This window comes from Elephantulus edwardii, unplaced genomic scaffold (assembly GCF_000299155.1).
Source record: "Elephantulus edwardii isolate Elephantulus edwardi_28Jun2011 unplaced genomic scaffold, EleEdw1.0 scaffold00098, whole genome shotgun sequence".
NCBI lineage: Eukaryota > Metazoa > Chordata > Mammalia > Macroscelidea > Macroscelididae > Elephantulus > Elephantulus edwardii.
This window is the reverse complement of record NW_006399848.1, coordinates 9702747-9722121: the sequence shown is the minus strand read 5'-3', so window position 1 is coordinate 9722121 and position 19375 is coordinate 9702747. Positions and strand designations below refer to the sequence as shown.

The 19375-nt window shown below is 34.4% G+C and overlaps 1 protein-coding gene across 1 annotated transcript in view; it reads right to left on the bottom strand.

Moving 5' to 3' along the window:
• Window positions 1–324: 324 nt before the first annotated feature.
• CASD1 (CAS1 domain containing 1) overlaps window positions 325–19375 on the bottom strand; it is a 96945-nt gene continuing 77894 nt past the window's right edge. The window contains exons 11-18 of the mRNA XM_006891476.1: window positions 12193–12312; window positions 11024–11180; window positions 9637–9716; window positions 7217–7318; window positions 5275–5415; window positions 4730–4807; window positions 2431–2523; window positions 325–611 (exon numbers count right to left, since the gene is read on the bottom strand). Coding sequence (XP_006891538.1) covers window positions 345–611; window positions 2431–2523; window positions 4730–4807; window positions 5275–5415; window positions 7217–7318; window positions 9637–9716; window positions 11024–11180; window positions 12193–12312 — 1038 coding nt within the window. The 3' untranslated portion in view covers window positions 325–344. The remainder of the gene's footprint in view (window positions 612–2430; window positions 2524–4729; window positions 4808–5274; window positions 5416–7216; window positions 7319–9636; window positions 9717–11023; window positions 11181–12192; window positions 12313–19375) is intronic.

Here is a 19375-nt window from a genome sequence, read left to right as displayed (position 1 = left end):
GTAATCATTTCCCTGACTTTGTATGTTAAACTTAAAATCCTTTACAAATGGAAACATAAATCCAGTAGAAAAGATTTTTCACATGCAATCTGTACAATGTATTCTGATTTATCTTTTTATTTTTTTAATATTTCACATAGACTATGTACATTTCCAATATATACAAACACAGGCATTCAGCAGGATGTCACAGAGGCTGTCCTCTGCCATCCAATTTCATATTTATATGCATTGTTATCTTCAGATAGATACTTCCCCCCCTCCTAGGTAGAAGGAAGCCTGAAGAGTTTAAGAATTTCTTTTTTTAGAATTTTAAGATTTTTTTTTTTTAGGATTTTAAGAAGTTAATGTCTTGATTTCTGTTGAATGGATGACAAGATGAGGAGTCCACAAAAAAATACAGCGATACATGCCAATCTTTTCAACAGAGATGCATTATCTTTAGGAATAATAATCTGTGCAAGATCATTCGTGATTTGGGAAATCTCGTGTGCCACACAAACAAAGATGAAAGTGCTGATGATGATGTTGAGCATGGGGTTACCAGGTATAAGTACCAAGATGCCCCTGGTGTCTGCGGCCAGCCATATGTGATACTGGCAGATGAACAGCTGGGGGAAACACATGTCAAGTTAGATATGTACACCAAGACTAAATGCATTTCTCCCAATTTAGTATTTTAGAACATAACAATTTCAAATGGCTTTTCCAAAACCATTTGATTTCATTTCACCAGTGGCCCTCAAAAACTCATTGCAGAATCCTTCTGCTGAAGCACTGCTTCCAAACGCCAAGAAATGAACCACCAGACCATTCTAGCATTGAAAATATTTCTTTTGTTTCCTTGCATGCCATGGAAAACAGCAGACAAAGTGATGTTCTGGACTCTGATATTCAAATTCAACTAAAGAATTAATTTGAGTTTTTATCATGTATATTCATATATGAGCATTGCATATATGTATATGCGTGTGTGTACTATATATTGTATGTGTGTATTACGTACACAATGTCAAATTATGTGACATAAAAGTATTTTTATATATAAAATGATACAATTGCTACATATATGTGATATATCATACACACACATACATACAATATATAGTACTTATACTGTACTTATAAATTATATTTTTATATACTCACCCACAAATATTCTGACCCTTCTGGTAGGTGATGATTTCACCTGGCCTTGCTTAGTTCTTCGATGGAAGTTAAGCAAAGAGACCTTCAGAACATGATTATTCTGTTTACCTTATCTCTTCCTAAGTCTCAATAGAGGAAAAGGCAACAAGAAAGGTCTGTATCATATCTAGGATTCTAGCTGAGCATGATTTTTGTTGCTTTCTCCCCCATTAGAACAGGAAATGGTACAGCTTTTAAGATACAGTAAAAAGTCTGTGCTGGCCCTCATGCTTGCTCTGCATGGCCCCGCAAATGATGTTCTCAATTGCTTTTGCATGTTTCCAAAGTATATTTTGGCTTCAGTGTATGTCACATTAGATAATACTATTTCTTTAGAATGTGGTTCTGTCATCACACTGCTTCAAGAAAATGAGGAGTTACTTTAATAAATAAAAGGGTTATGAAATGTCTGCATTTCATAAAAACACCACATAGTAAATTCATGCAATTGAAGTTGATAAAATTCTTGTGCTCCAAATGTAAAGGACTTGACAAAACAAACATTCCTTTGTGATGCATGGCCCATTAAGTAATTTCTGATCAAGAATTATAATAGATTCCATACAATCTCTTAAGACAAAAAAAAAAAAACAAACCCCAAAAACCCATCAGTACATTTAACTCAATAACTAAAAAAAATGTTTACTTTCTCCATGTAACAGGCAATTTAATAAATCTTGAAACTATGAAATGTTTGTTAAGATTATAATATAAATTCTACTGCTTTAAAATAAGTTCCATTTCAAATAATAAAGCTCAGATTTTTCTGAAAGCATTTCAAAGTCTGTTTAAACAAATTTTGTTGATGGCTTCGTATGATGCATCCCACACTAAAATGCAATGTTTACTTTTATCACAGCAAAATTAATTTTGTAATGGTAAGCATGAATAAAATGAATTCCAGTAATTCTAATTACGAAGATGAACAACAAAACAGAGTTTCTCAGCATAATTTCATTTGATTCAAGTTTACTTTTTCTCTCTCCTGATCTCAGCAGGTTGGTTATGCTTGAAAGATAAATGTAAAATAAAAAAATATTTTGAAAGTTGTAATATCAGCTACTACATAAAGCTTTAAAAGCATACTTCTATTGGAAATTCTGAGTTTCCCCCTGTAATTTCACAAATAAAATAGCTTCAGCTTATGAATTGTTTCGTATTTGTCAACTTCTCAAACTCTTATTCACACACATACACACACACATGGCTATGTGAAACAGAGTAAATTATTAATGTACTAACCTCTAGTGAAATTTTTCCAAACCAAGCAAAAAATGAACTGTAAACTGAACGGGCATATCCAGGGATGTTTCTTATTAAGATAAAGGCTAAAATCTATAAAACAAAAAGCAAATATTAATAATCTTTAGGGAAAATTATTTTAGTTAAGGCTTTTTCTTTCAATTAATAACCTTATTCTTCATGTTCATGAAATAAAAACGTGCATACTGATTTTTAAAATAGATAATGTATTAGCAAACTTGTTGTTCTATAGAAAAGGGAGCTGTGGTGGCTTAGTGGTAAGGAGTTTTTTCTTCCTCAGAGGAGCTGGCGGATTTGAACCACTTGCTTTTGGGTTGGCAGTACAGCTCCTTATTCACTAGATGATCAGAGCTCCCCTCCATTACCATATGGTATAGGGTAAAATTTAATTGACACAGTTTTGCTCCTTCTACAAAGTATCTGCCTAATTTGCTAGAACTCCCCCCATATTTATTTTTAAACGTTTTCCTTTCTCTGGGTCTCTTCTCCCCTCTAGATAATCTTTAGCTTCTGGGATAATAGTTTTCACTCCTCTCTTCTTTTTGCAACTGATAAAACAATCTTGTTTTCTCTAATCCTCAAATTCACACATTCATACCCCAGTAATCAGATTATCAAGCCAAGATATTCCTTAGTCACTTTCTTCTTGATAAAAGTTTCTTTCATAAAGGGATTGATAATCCAACTACATCTTGGGTATGTTGTGGGTGATGAGAAGAAAACAATAGTTAGTATTGATCATTCTGGGATTTTTGTCAAAGATTCTGGGAAGTGTTTCTTTTATTTCTCATACTTCCAAGATATTGTGAAAGATGAGAAAACAAGAAGAGATAAGTGGTTAATTCCAGTGTGAACTGTTGCTATATGTTCTAAAGTGGGTTATACCCCTATACTCAAGAAAACAAAATACGGGCTGGCTCTGTGGCATTCTCACAATCACTGCCATTGTTGCAGCCAAAGTCTCCTCTGTAGACTCCTCAGATACAGGTGAGCTGAGGAAGCCAACTACACAGAGATCCTCATGGCAATGGCATCAAAAACACTCAATGTGAACCTGGCATTGACTTATATTAGTACTAAGACCTGAGGCAAAGTACTTCACTCCTATGGGTTTCTTTCTCATCCCCAAAAACCTTTACTTATGGGGGAAAAGGTCACCACAGGACCTTAGTTCTTACTGGTCATAGTGCCTGAATATGATTTAACTTCTGTATATCCCCTATTATTGTCATCAGCTTCATCTTAAGGGCATATCTCCTAAGCTTCAACCATTATCCCTCCAATTCCAACTAGGTCATATCCCTTTAATATTATTTTCATATAGCAAACAATAAACTTATATTTGTATTAACTAAAACAGTGAAATGCAGACTTCAGGAGATGGGAATAAAGTCTGATTTTCCCACCACTGCATCTTCCAGACTAGTATCTAGGACAAACCAATCGTCTGCCGACTCATAGAAACTATGAGGGAGAGCGGCCTACAGGGTCTTCAAGGCTTTGTGGATGAGGATGGCCGCAGTGTGCTCCCACAGAGGGGCTGCTTGTAGGTTTGAATCACTGACCTTTTGTTTAGCAGCCAAATTCTTTAGCACATAGCAGTAGGTACCCTTTTGTTAAAAGGACAGAACACTTGTTAAATGACTAAATAAATGTTATTATTTATCTACTTGTCTATTAGGCTCTATTCTCTGAGGGCAGAAACTGTTTTATAGAATCTCATACACCTAACATTGCACCAAATACATAGTAAATAACAACCATGGGTTAATAATGTGAGAATACGAATAAAGAGAATTGACATTTTCTAAGCAATTAATGACAGATAATAAGCTAGAATGTTTCCATGTATTTAATGAAAAGACAGTTTCAAAAAGATTTTCAGAGCCCTACTGCAATACTTCAGGCATGTCGCTAGGAGGAACTATTCCTTGGAGAAGGACATGATGCTTGGAAAGGTGGAGGGTTGGTGAAAAAGAGAAAGACCTTCAACTAGATGGACCAACACAGTGACTACTGCAATGGGCTCTAGTGTGTCAGGAAGTGTGAAGACGGCACAGGATAGGACAGGGTTCGGATCTGGTGTTTATAGGGTTACTAAAGTTGTCCTCAACTTGATGGCACCTAACAACAACTACAATAAAATAGAGAAATGTGGGGCTTATAAAGATTAAGTGACTTACCTGTATTTTCTGAAGTTTGAACTCAAATCTGTCTCAAAAGACAGTGTCTTTAGGAAGAATAAAGAGATAAAAGTTTTTGAAATTAAGACAATTACCTGTACCACCGAAACAGATGGATGGAGTTCATTGCATTCAGCTTTGTTTTTACAACTGCTAGCCCAGATGGAATAGGTCTAACACAACAAATGTATGGATTAGGTTTTTTAAAAAGTTAAACTTTAATAAGACATAATTCTCAATATTTTGTACAATTATATTTCCTTATGCTCTGTAATAACAGCTTCCATAAAAACTGCCTGTAAGTTTTCTTGCCACTTGTTTTAGTGTCTCACGAGGTCTCTGCTTGTCTGCAAAGAATGATCATGAAGCTGGATGCTTCCTCACAACAAACAGCTCTTGGCATATTTTCCCCCAAAACTTATCACAACTTTATAAACTCCTTTTTACTGGGCTCTCTGTTATTCTTCATATTTAATACAAATAGAAACACAGATACAGTCTATTTAGAATTTATAGCCAAGTAGAAAACTAAAGAGAAAGGTAATTACAATTTATATTATTTAAAATATATCTAAACTCTTATTTAAATTGTTTTATCATTTAAAAATGCTAATTAAATACATTTAATTTTGAAACTTACCAAGAAAGAAACTACTGAAATAAACAACAGAAAATTTGAAACTTTATTTGAAAAAAGAGGTTCACCCTTTCCTTCAGAAAGTACTTGGCGCTTCTGTAAAGCCAGATAAATGAAAGCAAACAACATTCCGTGAAAGACTACCTGAAAAGTAAGGAGAGGAAATATGTCTCAAACAGTCATTTTCCAATAAATAGCAAAAATATGCTACAACCTTAAAAGTTTGAAGTTTTCATGAAGAACTCAAACTTCAAGCATAAAACTAGTAACTATCGCACACCACGACTGATAGACAAGAAAACATCTTACACAACATGAGATAGGCTAATTCTGAACATTCTCTGTAGGTGAGAAAATCAAGACAATCTAAGAACAATAATCAGAAAACAAACAATACCATCAAGACCAATATTTTAAGACAGTGAAAAAATAGGATGGGTCAAAAAGCATGCAAGTGCTTCTTTTTATATAAAGACTTAATAAGAATCTTAAAGGTATATCATACCATAACAGACGGTTCTAATGAGAAAATTGAGAATGTGAAATTATTTGATGTAAAGATTGTAATAAGGCCTTCTTTTTACCTAGCACTTTGAAATGAAATGTGGAAAATACAAGTAATAGAGAAAACAGTCCTCAAGTAATTGTTAAATAAAAAAAATAAATTAGTGAAAGAGGGATAGCAGCAGAGTAAGAGAAGTGACTAACATCTTCAAAGCACAAAATACACAGTGCCTTCCAGATGGAATTAACTCATAACTGACCCTCCATGTTTTCCAAGGTTGCAAATCACATGGGAGGACGCTGACCTTTTCTCCCCTGGAGCTGTGGTGGATTTGAATCACCAGATGCTTGGCCTTTGGATTAGCAACCTCTGGACTACACCCCCAGCGCTCCCAACCATCGACTCAGTGTCTATTATTTTCCAAATGTTACGCTAGCTGTTTTATATCTTCTCTGCCAATCAAATTTTAAAATCTTAACTGTCCTTCAAGGTTCTGAAGGCCCTCAAATCAGTTCACTCAGTGATCTTATAGGACAATGCAGAATGAACTGTCCTACAGGATAGAGTAAAAGTGTCCTAGGTTTACCCAGGCTGTCGATTTTATGGAAAGATTGCTAGGTCTATTCTCCTCCAGATAAGGTGGTGTGAGTTTGAACTGCCAATCTTTAGCTCAGCAGTCAAGATTTTAACCCTGTGCCACCAGGGTTCCTTCCTTCAAGGTTTAAGTTCATGAACTCATCCTTGATAGTGGTTTGTAGAGTTGTAAAACTCATTTAAAGAAAATGTTGTTGTTTGTTGTTAAGTGCCTTTGAGTCGTAGGTGACTCATAGTGACCCTATGAATGAAAAGCCCTCAACACTTATGTGACTTTCATCCTTTCTTCAGGTTCATAGGGTTTCCGGAGGCAAGCTATTACGGAAGTGGATGCCACTCCTGCTTCCAAGCTTGTTTTAATCAGGGAGCTCCACCAAACACTGTCCGCCATGGGTAACCATTAACGCATTTGACACATCAGTGTCACAGTGTTCAGCTTCACAGCAACCACAAGTTACCTCTGTATGGCAAGTGGAGACACCAGGGCTATACGACCTAGAAGAATGTTTGCACAAAAATAAATAGCTGCACCCAAATACAAGTAGTAACCTTGGGTTTTAAAGTAGGACAAGAAATTCAACAGCCAGGTAGGTGGGTTTTTTGGTTGTGTTTTTTTTTCTCTAATGCATTTTCCTAATACTAGCACCTGGGGTACATACTGAGATAAAGAAATTTTGTTTAGCATGGCTGAACTATACGTATCAAAATTAAGACTCACTCAAAACCCACTCCGAAAGACAAAAATTTTCCTGCTGATTTAGACAGATACATCATCTCTCCCAGCAATAAAGCACAGAGGAAGTGGTACAATTAGAAATGGCAAAAGACTAGAAGGTAAATACATACATAACGGTCTAACCTCCATCTGAACCACCATTCATACACATTCCCTTTCAGTTCAAAACATTTGGACAATGGCCAAAGGGAAAAGATCTTCTCAAATGCACCCTAAAAAAAGGAATCCAAAAAGTGAGCTGCAACGGTAAGAGTCAGTACTTGCTTTGTACTACTAAAGTATAGATCACTCAAGTTAAGATAACATAAAAATAATTCACAATTTAGGAAGCCTATTTATTTCATTTGAAAATATCTGAAATTTATTCGACAATATAAAATTATTCTACCATCACCAATAAAGATAACTTAAAACATTTTTGTTAACTTATTTTCATTTCATCCAAAAGACTGCTGGAACAATATACAAAAACTCAAACAACCCAAAAAACAAAAACCTGGTAACTAGAAAATTATTCCATTTAAGGTTTATAATCTAACACACAAGACAGTTGATACTTATGAATCAAAACTTTAAAAATACTTTAGCTGATGGGGTATCAAAACTCCAAAAAAATTAATGTTAAGATTAAAATAGCTTTTCTTTTTATACATGTCCTTAAAAATCTATAATTAGTTACGGTACTTTAAAAATTTTCAACATAATGATTGTTTAAAAGGTGCTAAAAATAAAGCAAAATTTTAAAACAATATTAAACTCTAGGTACTGCTAAACCTTTAGGTAAGAACCATATGGATAAAATGTAATTGTCTCTGTTTAATCACCGATTTCAAAGCCATACAAAATAGTTTAAATAGTTCTATCAAAATCTATGTTACGGATGTGTTTTATGTAAGGTCGTAACGCAAATCCTTCTCTATCATACACACACATCAATCTACCCATATGATCTGTTAAGTCACATAAATATTAATACAACTCTATAAGATTTTGCCCAAAGGCATGTGTTTCAAAGCCATCAGTTGCTCTGTGGGAGAAAGACGGGCAATCTCCACCTGTGCAATTAATTGCCTCTGAAAACCCAATGAAGGGTCAGCTACGGGTTGGTTCTAACCCTACCATAAAATGACAATAACATACAATTGATAAAGAACTTTAATTAAAAGTACTTACTGGTCACCTATTTGGACAATGTGCTTATCTTTTTCCACCAATGTTCAGCACAGACCCAAAAAGCTGAGGAAACCAATACTACCACTCAAATGAATCTCTGAGCTGCTGTTCCTTTTTCCTTGTCCAGATCAAGTGTTCAGAATTTTAATGAACACTTCTTAGTGAAAGTTGCTGTTTTACTCTGTTACTTCTTTATACTTATATATTTGCTTTATTTTACTTTCAGTCTGTAAGTATCCTTGGAGAGCAGGCAAAAATATAGGTGTATTATATATTTCTAAATAGAAAAATAAGTATACTAGCCTATTTTTTAAAAAATTAAGATTCATCCATAACCAAGCAAAAACCCAGTTTTCTGGGAACACACACACACACCCACACACACACACACACACACACACACACACCCCACACACCCCTCCCTGTAGGGCATTTATACCTGAAATATCCAGGTGTAAAATACAGAAGGATAAACTGCTGAAAACATCACAACTATAAACATTCAAATGAAAATATTTTGTTAAAATCATTACAAAATCTATGACTTGTTGATTTGTTTTCCTCTCATAGTGACCCTATATGAAAGAGGAGAACTGCCCCATAGGGTTTCCAAGGCTTTAATCTTTATAAAGCAGGCTGCCACCTCTTTCTCCCTCAGTCCCTCAGTGGCTCATGGGTTTGAGTTAATGACTAATGACCATGTGGTCTACGGATATGACACTAGGGCTCCTAATAAAGAAACTGCTCAAATAAATACATCTTGCTGATCAAGTTAACCAATAGGAAGCAGTCTGCTACCCCTGTTAAAAACAGCGGAGAAAATGTCAACAATCAGAACAGGGGAACAAAAAAGCTGGAACTAGGGTAATGACAAATATGTGCTTTATTAAATTAAACACACTGCATATATACGAGGCTTGTGTAGCTAAGATCATTTTACTAACTGCCAAAATTTTCTTGTATGGTGATATATAAAAGAATCTAGAAACATTTTGCTGTAATGAATAATGCACAAACCAAGTTGCAAATTCTGTCAAGAGAATTTTGATTTCCACTTAGGGTAGTGTCTTACAAGAGGCATTCAATAAACGTTTGATTGATCAGAGTCAAGTAAAAAGGATCTTGAACAATTGCCAGAGGAAGTGCCTTAAACTGCTCTTACAACAAAAACATTGGTTATAAAAGTAGATAGGTCTCAAAAGAACTACTCTGAGTAGTCAACTCCAGAGTGACATTTTTATTATAGTCATTAAAAAATATGAAGCTAAAAAAAATACCCTATGACTTTTCTCACATACTTTAATGGATCTGAACTTTGAAACATAACAAAATATAAACTGAAAAAAACTGTACAAACCTGAGAATATGCCAAAAAACATATACAAAACAGCAAGAAGGCTAGTTTCAACAGTAGACCAAAATGCCAGAAACAATTTCCTAAGAGAGAAAATATTTCACTTTACTAAGAAACAGAAATTTTCATTAGAAAATGTAATAAACATTCTCACTTAATGTAGATACATGCGGCATAGTTCTTAAAACAACATAAAGCTGCATATAAGGATGCATACAACATATTTCAGTTGCACAGGTTTCAAGGATGGGGAAAGGGGAGAGTAAAAGTAAAGGTGGATCCTAACTAGGAATGAGTCTAAAACATACATGATAGCTAGTACTTCTGTTGTTCACTCATTAATCTGAAAAGGGCCTTTAGATTTAATTATACCTATTCATTAATAAAAGTTAAAATGAAATTTGGAACAACATGTTAAATGTCATTCTCACAAGCACTCATGCTGAATATAACTTAAGAGGTATTACTTAAGAGTTCCAAAGGGGCAAGCTTAAACTCCTTAACAGAGTAGGTGATAAGATATATTTTAACATATATATTTTTAAAATTATGTCTTCAGAATTAATACATATTGGTTTTCAGGTTGACTGAGTTTCTGACTGTATAAAGGATTAGACTATACAGAGTCTATTCAAAGATAATGGAAGGACTTTATTGGAGGCTGCGACTCACTCAACTCCTGAAGAATTATTTAATATTATAATTGAAATCAATGGAAAATATTTTTGTATTTTACTGTAAGAGTATCTTTAAAAAAAGTTAGTTTTTTTAAAAAGAGGAAGACTGTTTTTTAACAAAGCCATCTTGAGGGGGAAAAGCACTAAGATAAATAATGTCTTTGGCCTCAGTTTACATACTATCAGGAATGGTTATGTGAAATTTGAACCTGGCAACCTCTTAGGCACTGAATTCCCTCAGTGTAAAAAAAGACATGCTAACAGCCTCAAGAGTTGCCTAAAAGATACATTCCATTGAGTGCTTTTACATTTTGATAGAAAAAATTTTCTTGTAAATATGACTCAAAATGTTAATACATGTAGAAATAAAATAAAAGTAGAACTGCCAAGACTGAGATAAAGTGAAGAAACAAACAGGCCAGGTGGCTTTTGCTCCTCTCGTGAGCTCTCATCTACCTTTTTCACTCTGGCTGTGTCCAGTACAGTCTGAACACTGTCATACTAGTTACTACACTAAATGTCCCTGAAAGTTTAGTTCTAACTAAGGGAAAATATACACAAAAAATAAATGCAAAACACTGTTCTGTAATGATATTATATAAACATTTTTCTATATCTTATTAATGTATTTTAAGAATAAGTTGTAAAAATAAAAAGAAATGTAGTACATTGAAAAAAGTTATTTATAAACAAGAGTTAGAGAGCATATTTACCATTTGCTTTTTTTTGCGTTATCTGTGGCCACATTGCTAAAGTAACATAAATGACCATGAACCACACAGTGACCAAAGGGACAAAGTAATAGAATTGGTATGGTCGATCCATTACTATGCACAGCACCACTACCAGGAAATTGAGACGGAATAAGACCTATTCAGAAAAAGAGGAAGAAAAAAATTTTCATTCCAGATTTTTACAAAAAGCAAAGTCAGAGTTTTCTCAGATGGAGTATGTTTATTTAAGATTAAACTAATAGCTGTACAAAAATATTTTATTAATATCCTAAATTACATTTGTTCTATACTCACTGTAAAAATCTGAGTATAAAATATTTATGAATCATTATATTAACTAAATCCCACAAAGCAGCAGACTGCACTGTCCTCTGGCTACAGCTGTATTGTTAAATGCAGTGAAGCAATTGGAAACCTTCTTCCTAAGGTGACAGTTTATATGCAGATTTTAGATTAAATCAACAAACGGGTATCCATTTCACCTCTTATTTTATATTACTTTATGCTATTTGGGAATAAACAGAAGAGCTGTTATAGATTTAAAAAACTATCACTCAAAAAAGTGTCTTTGAGACTTTTATAACAACTCATTTCAGATACTAGTGTGCTACTATTCAAAGAACATGAATTTGAGATCTGTATTTTATATATATATGTACATATACACACACACACACACACACACACCCCATTTACCATGTAACTATGATAAATTATTTAACCTCTCTGAGCCTTAGTTTCCTTGTCCACATATATGAGTATGTAACAACTCAGGATTGTAATGAGTAATAAAAAATGTTTAGAAATTTCCAGGTATAAGGTAGATACATAATAAACATTTATCTGCTTCTCAGGGGTAAATATTTAAGGTATTTTCATAATTATGAACTATAACTGTATATTTACAAAATTAAAGGCTATCCTTTGTGTATCAATGCTTTTATTATGTAGCTTTTAAATTATATTTCCCTCCTCACAGTAGTAAATTATTTATCTTGAATTGTTAAACATAGAATCCAGAAATAAAAATTTTAAAATGCTATTCATCATTCCAAATTACTTATCATAAACATATTTCTACTTTATAAATACTTAGGCAGAAAAGCATATGGAATCAAAAAGAAAAACGTAACTGAGTGCATTCCTACCTGACATACTCTATGGATACCAAAATCTCCTTTGATCCAAAAGTAGGAGAAATGGCCATAACCTGTTTGAAACAGATATGCAGCAACCAGAACTCGAATGTGCATGTACACAGGCAAAAACTGTTGGGGAAAAAAAATCAAAAGGCAAAAATATATGTTTAATTATATTAACAACTACATTGAACTAGGTAATATAGATCATTGCCATCATTTGGTATTAGCTCAATGAGAAAATTGTAACTTTCTAAAATTGAGACATTATCAGAAGCAGTTAAACATACAACAAACCACTTCCTAGATAAGGTGACTTTTGAATTTCCTAATTTGCAAGATGACTATCACCTTCTCTCTCAAAAGTTTTTGAAAAGAATGAGATATAAATATGAGTCACTTTCAATGTTAACTTATACTCAGAATTCAATATATGATAGCTACAATTAACCATAATAAGTTGTTGCTGATGTGTATCATCGAGTCAACACCAACTCAGCTGACTCTCCAGTAGGCTTTCCAAGCCAGGAACTTCCACAAAAGATTGCCCATCTTTCTCCTGTGGAGGAGCTGGTGGATTTGAACAAGGTGGATTTGAACTGGTGTCTTTGGGTTGGCAGTGTAGCTCTTTACCACAAGGCCACCAGAGCTCCCCAACATATTGTCTAAGTATAAAGTTTACCCTGTCTTTCACATTTTCCCTATGAAAGATTAAAAGAAAACAAAATTCCCACAATTTTGGCATCTCTGTTTATGTATATAATTTAAAGCCGCAAATCTGTCACATAAATGCTTAAAATACTTTAAAGGATATATAATTTTATTAAAATATTATCTTCCGATTTTTATTTTATGGAACAAAATAATATTAATTCAAATGTATCACTGTCTTCCTCATCCTAGTTTTGTCAAGTATAACATCCTCACTTCTAAACGAAAGGAAATGCTACACATTTCAAATTTCTTTGCACTGGGCATCACAATCTCCAGTCCATAACTAAAGCCAAGTCTGAGATGCTCAACAAAATCTAGGTAAAGTTTTCTTGAGTTAAAAAAAAAACACAAATAAACACAAAACAAACTCAACTCTTTTAATGTAAATTAGGTGAAGGTTTATAGATCTGTTTTCCACTCAACATTTCAAATCATAGGAAAAAAAATACAAAAGAAAAAAACCAAGAGAAATAAACACTAACAATTCACACACATTTTGTTTGATGATGCTGACTGCAAACCCCACATCATAATATCACTTATGCCACTTATTCCTTGAGTTTCCTGTTTTGAGGCCTCTTCCTTTCCTAATCCGTCCTATTTTCTGAACTTTAACATTGGACAAATGCTACCCATTTAATCTTGAATGATTATTGTTTTTAGGAAAGTGTACCTCCCAGTGGTGTTGTCCTGATCATTTCTAGAAATATCTATTATTATCTTTCAAAGCCATTTTGGACTAATGCATCGTCTTTAAATGATATTTTGTAAAATAAAATGTGTTGGTGAACAAAATATTTAAGTGCACATTTTATTTATTTTGTTAGTTTTAATTCTTTTACAGAGCTTCCACTATGGTTCAGTTGACTCTGTTGTCAAAGCAAGGCTTTCTTCTACTTCTGTCAATAATACTCCTCTTTGTTTGCCCATTTCTTTTACCTTAGAAATTCTTTCCCTAACTGCATTGTGCTTCATGCAAATCTGATTCCTTAAGAGTCTTGTTGAATTTTCTTTTTCAGTCCTTACAGTCACATAAAAGCAACTTCTCTCCTCCTCTGACTTCTTAGAGAGCTCTGGTGACATAGTGGTAAGAAGTTGTGCTACTAACCCAAAGGCACACAGTTCAAATCCATTAGCTACCCACTTGGAGAAGGATGCACAATCTTCTCCTGTGTGATTTACTGCCTCTGAAATGGAGGGTCAGTTAAGGGTTGGTTCTGACTCAACGCACAGAACATGATCCTAGAGAGCTCTGGTAGCCTAGAGGCAAGGAGTTCGCCACCAATCCAAAGGCTCATAGTTTGAATCCACCAGCTGTGCTATGGGAGAAAGATAGGCAATCTCTTCTTATGTGATTTACTGCCTCTGAAAATCCACTGGAGGGTCAGCTATGAGTTGGTTCTGACTCGATGGTACACGATTACATGTTGCACAGATTAACAGAAAGGTCACAACTTTGAATCTACCAGTCACTTGACAGTCTTCTGAGAAGAGCAGTCTTCCAAGTAACAGATTTCTTTCGTCTTAGAAATCTAACAGTCACCACAGGTCGCAACCAAGTTGAGGACACCAAGTTTGGTTTCCGAGTGTCTCAATTTCGACAATATATTTACTGATCTTAGCCAACAGTTCTTCTGTATCTGACCACTGAAGAAATCTTGGTGGTATAGTGTTTGGCTACTAATTAACAGATCAGCTGTCTAAATCTACCAGCTCCTCTGCAGGAGAAAGATGAGACAGCATCCTCCTGTAAAGACAGACAGCCTTGGAGTAATGGAGGGCTATTTTTCAGAACTGACTCAAAGGCAATGATTTTGGTCTGGGTTTACCTAACCATTGGACCAGAAATTGTCAGTGAAGAGATAACAGATATTAGAATCACAAAGATGAAGTTAAGCTATGAAATACTGTAATAATGTTGTGATTTATGAAGTGTTTTAAACTTGAATGACCTTTAGCATAGCCTCATTGTGTATCTCTCTGAATACCTCTTAATAGCAAAAATCATATAAACTTGAGAGGCAATCTGTTTTTCTTAGAGAACCATCAACTGTTATAAAGTTGAAATTTAAATATATGTTTTAAAAGCCTATCAACTTCAGCCCTCTTGTGTAAGTAATGAGGTCCAAAAGAAATAAAATTTGAGATATGAATTTTAAACAGTTATTAAAAAATTAAAAGTAAAATTAATTTTCTTTCTTTTACTCAGTTCATGTAAAATATTAGCATGTTACTGTTCACTGCCAATGAGTTGGAACCAACTCACAGGCGAGCCAACAGTGGGTTTTCAGAACCTATAAATGGCACATAGGAGATTGTTCATCTTTTGTCTCAAGGAGCATCCGGGGAATTAGAACTGATTGCCTTTGAGTTGGCAGTTCAACTCCCTACACAAGAGGTAACCAGAGCACCCTTTTAAAACTACCACCCACATGTAATAAAATATTTGACATTTTTTAGATTAGTATTTTGAACTATAATGTGTATTTTATATAAGGAACTCAACTAAGTACATTTCAAGTGCCTAAAAGTCACATGTACTTGAAAACAAAAATACTGCAATTGACTGAATTCCAACTTACCTGCAAAGACAGTACAATGGACACCTAATTACTAACTGAATCATTTGAATGTATGCTGCAGAATGGATAATATCACTCTTAACTATTTCAGCAAGTATTTCTAAGAATAAAGAAAATTTTCTTACATGACCAAATTACCATTACTCTAGGAAGTTCTGGTGGCCTACTGGTAAGAAGCTGCACTGCAATCCTGAAGGCATGTGGTTCAAATCTACCAGCTGCTCTCAGGGAGAAGGATGGACAATCTCCTCCCAGGGAATTAACTGCCCCTGAAACCCACTGGAGGGTCAGCTATGGGTCGGTTCTGACTCGATGGTAGACAATTACACCACCACCAACCATTACTATACTTGAAAATTTATTATTGAGTATGATTTAGCTCCTACTAACTCAGTAATATCCTCATTAGAATTTTAAAAATTTTATCTTGGAAACAATCAGGATAATACACTCATTTATTTAGTTGTCATGCCTCTAATTTTTTTTTATGCAGATTACTTTTGTTTTTGTCTTTTATGATTTAAGGATCACATATAACATTTTAATATTAAAACACCATATTCTACATTTGTAAAATACAGTATTTATGCTAAGTTCACCATATTTTTCCTTAAGACATTTTTTTCAGGCCCCTTCATGAAAGTTATTTACAAATTGAAACAAAAAGAAAAATAAAAAATCACAACAGAACACAAAAATTATCTACTATGTAACTCAACTTCTTTCTTAACATGAAATTCAATGTTCTGTTTATAAGTGTTATAAATTATATTTTAAAAAGAATATTTATACTGACAATTTGAATCTGCCAAGCCATCTGGATTATTTTAATAATTCCCTGAAATCTCTGACACGGTTTCTATTTCACTGTAAAAATATGGCACAACAAAAGTTTAACATATTTTACTAAAAATAAAAAACATTAGTATGTTGTTGTGTGATGTGCTGTTGATTCTAACTCTTACCAACCTGATAAGAGATAGAAGAACTATCTTCTAGAATTTCTTCATAGGAAAGAGCCCTGATGGCACAATTTTAAGTATGCCCATGCTTCAGTGAGAATCAGTGGTTTCAAACTACCAGTGACTCCATGCAGGAAGATGCAACAGTCTGCTTCCACAGAGGACACCCTTGGAAACTTCACAGGGCAGTTCTACTTTGATGTACAGGGTCGTTAACAACACAATTCACTAGATGGGTTGATCACATCTTTTCTTCTGCAGAGTAGGTGGGTGCAAACTGTGCTCATTTTCAATAAGCAACATGAATTTTAACTCTTTTGGGACTAAGGTTCCTTAAGTAAGTAAAATAATCATGGTAACTGAGTTTTTAATGAGAACTAGCCTACAGATATTCAACTCAAAAACTAAGTCCCAAAATATGTTATAGCCCAGCCTAATCATGCTCTGCCAATAGATATTCAGTTAAGTTTCAATCACAGAAATCTAAACAACTAGTATATGCAACATTTTAACAAATGATCTATTAATAATTTAGTGATTTAAGAAATACTGGAATATATGGAATATATATTTAAGAAGTATTGGAATATGATGCTAGTACTTAACTGCTAGTACAAATCCTTATAATTTGTTGTTGTTGTTGTGTACTGCAGAGTAGGCACTAACACAAAGCTGACTCGCCAACAGGTTTTCAGAGGCAGTTAATCACATAGGAGGAGACTGCCCATCCTTCTCCCTCAGAACACGCCTTTGGGATTGCAGCACAGCTCCTTGCACTAAAATGCTAAATTGCCCTCAACCTTTTATCACCTAAATCCTTTTGAGAGGTTTCTAAGCTCTGGTGGTGCAGGCTGTAAGCTATGATGACCTTGATGGCTGCACCTCTCTAGCAGACTGAATCTACCAGCAACTCCAAGGAGAAAGATGAGCAATCTCCTCTTGTGTGATTTTCAGCCTTGGAAACCCAATGGAGTACCAGTGAAAAGTTTGTTCTGGTTTGATATAAAGAGAGAATGAGGGAGAGAACTGACACTCTTCTTTGTTTGACTTCTCCCCCCTACAGTTATATCATTTAGTTGCCAGTAACTGTCTTTAAGTGACAGTTTCTTAAAACAAAAACTTTCCCTCCTTCAAATTAAGTCTGATTCAAGTGTCAAGTACTTCTAAGGATTCAGTATTGATCTCTACTTATTAAGTAAATAATCAGCTGGATTTATCTTACACATTTTAAGCTGGGCTTAGAAACTGCCCTAATCTCTGTATTTTTGTCTCAGTACCTTTTCCTATGTTAGCTCATTCATAACTGCTGAAATTGACTAACTCCCCCTCAGCTGCAAAATCACTGCTTTCATAATTACACACCACCATATACTGCAATAGAAATGATCCTGGATTTACGCTACATCTGTCCTACAAAACATTCATGAGATCACCATTTTTAAAATAATCAAAAGACTTAATGAATAATAACACTTTCAGATAGTTAAAAGATGTCCTATCACAACCCAACAACAACTTTCTTTCTGTTAAACTCACTTTCTGTTAAAAGAGATCTGAAAACTCTTCTAGGCAATATTCTCTTTAATTTCAATTTATCATAGATTCAAATATTGTTTACAGTATTAAAAAGCAATTTGATAGTCTCCAAATCACATTTCTTACACATTTTATACTTATTTTAAAGAGGTTAACTTATAGCTTAATTTTTTTTTATTCCATTTTAAAATACTGAGGAAACACTGTATTGCTTTATTATTTTAAATAAAAAGTGGAATTGAGTTTGACACACAAAATATAACACCTGTATTTGTAGAATCAGCACTCTTCACCATGTTTTGTTTATTTATGCCCTTCACATGTCCTCTTCTTATGTCACAGTGGTCTTCCTAGCTGCTAGATTCTACTCTTGTCTCCACTACTTTCTAGCCATTTATCTTAGGCCATTTTCTGAATGTATCTCAGTTTTCTTATCTGTAAAATGAGGATAAAGCATTATTGGTCACCTAAGTGCTGTTTTATGGGACATATGAGGAAGAAGGAAATCTGGCTTAGTCAATGAAAATTTCCCCTTTGCCTTGCTGAAACCACTCAACTCCACCACAGGCTGAGGAAGTCAGCTTTCTTCTCTGATAGATTTGGAAAGTTGGGCAAATTCAGAATAGAAATTGACAAATTATGATATATTCTGCAAGTGGCACAACCTATCTTGGGCAGTGTGTATGTCTCCCTGGAAAGTGTTCAAAAGGGTCTAATTGGCCAGAAATAGAGAAAGGGCACCTGTGCTCAATTAGAGATTAGATGAGTTCAGTCAAAGTCAAAGGCATTGTCGTGGAGTCTGAATTGTCTCCTAACTGTCCCTTCAGTGGTTATTCAGAGACTGTAAATTGCACCAGAGGAGACTGTCTTTTTCCCTAGCTGAGCTCAGAGCTTCTCAAGTGGTGTCTGGCAAAGAATCAGTGTTTTACTCTCCTATCTATTGTGGACTGATCTTTTGTAAAATATGTTAGAAATGAATTATTAGAAAAGGAAATTTAAAAAGCAAACCCACAAGGAATACCAGCTTAATATTTTCTTTATTTTTTTAATCCAACAGTCCAATTCAACCCAAATTGTTACTGAGCTGACCCTGATTCCCAACAGACTCTCAGGGAATCAGAATTGCCTCACACGGTTTCCCTGGCTGGGATCTTGAAAGCCAAAGCATGTCTCCTGCAGAGTGGTTGGTGGGTGCGAACTGTGAACTTTCAGCTTTTTAGTTAGCAGATAAATGTTTAACTATCCAATGGAGGACTCCTCAGATTCAACAGACCAAAAGGTAATGTAACAAATTGCTACAAAATATTGAAACACTTCCTCTCAGTTTTTTTTGACTTATTTTGTTGATATCTCTAGTGGTTAGCTTACCTACCTTTATGTTTACTTCTTTTTTTTTTT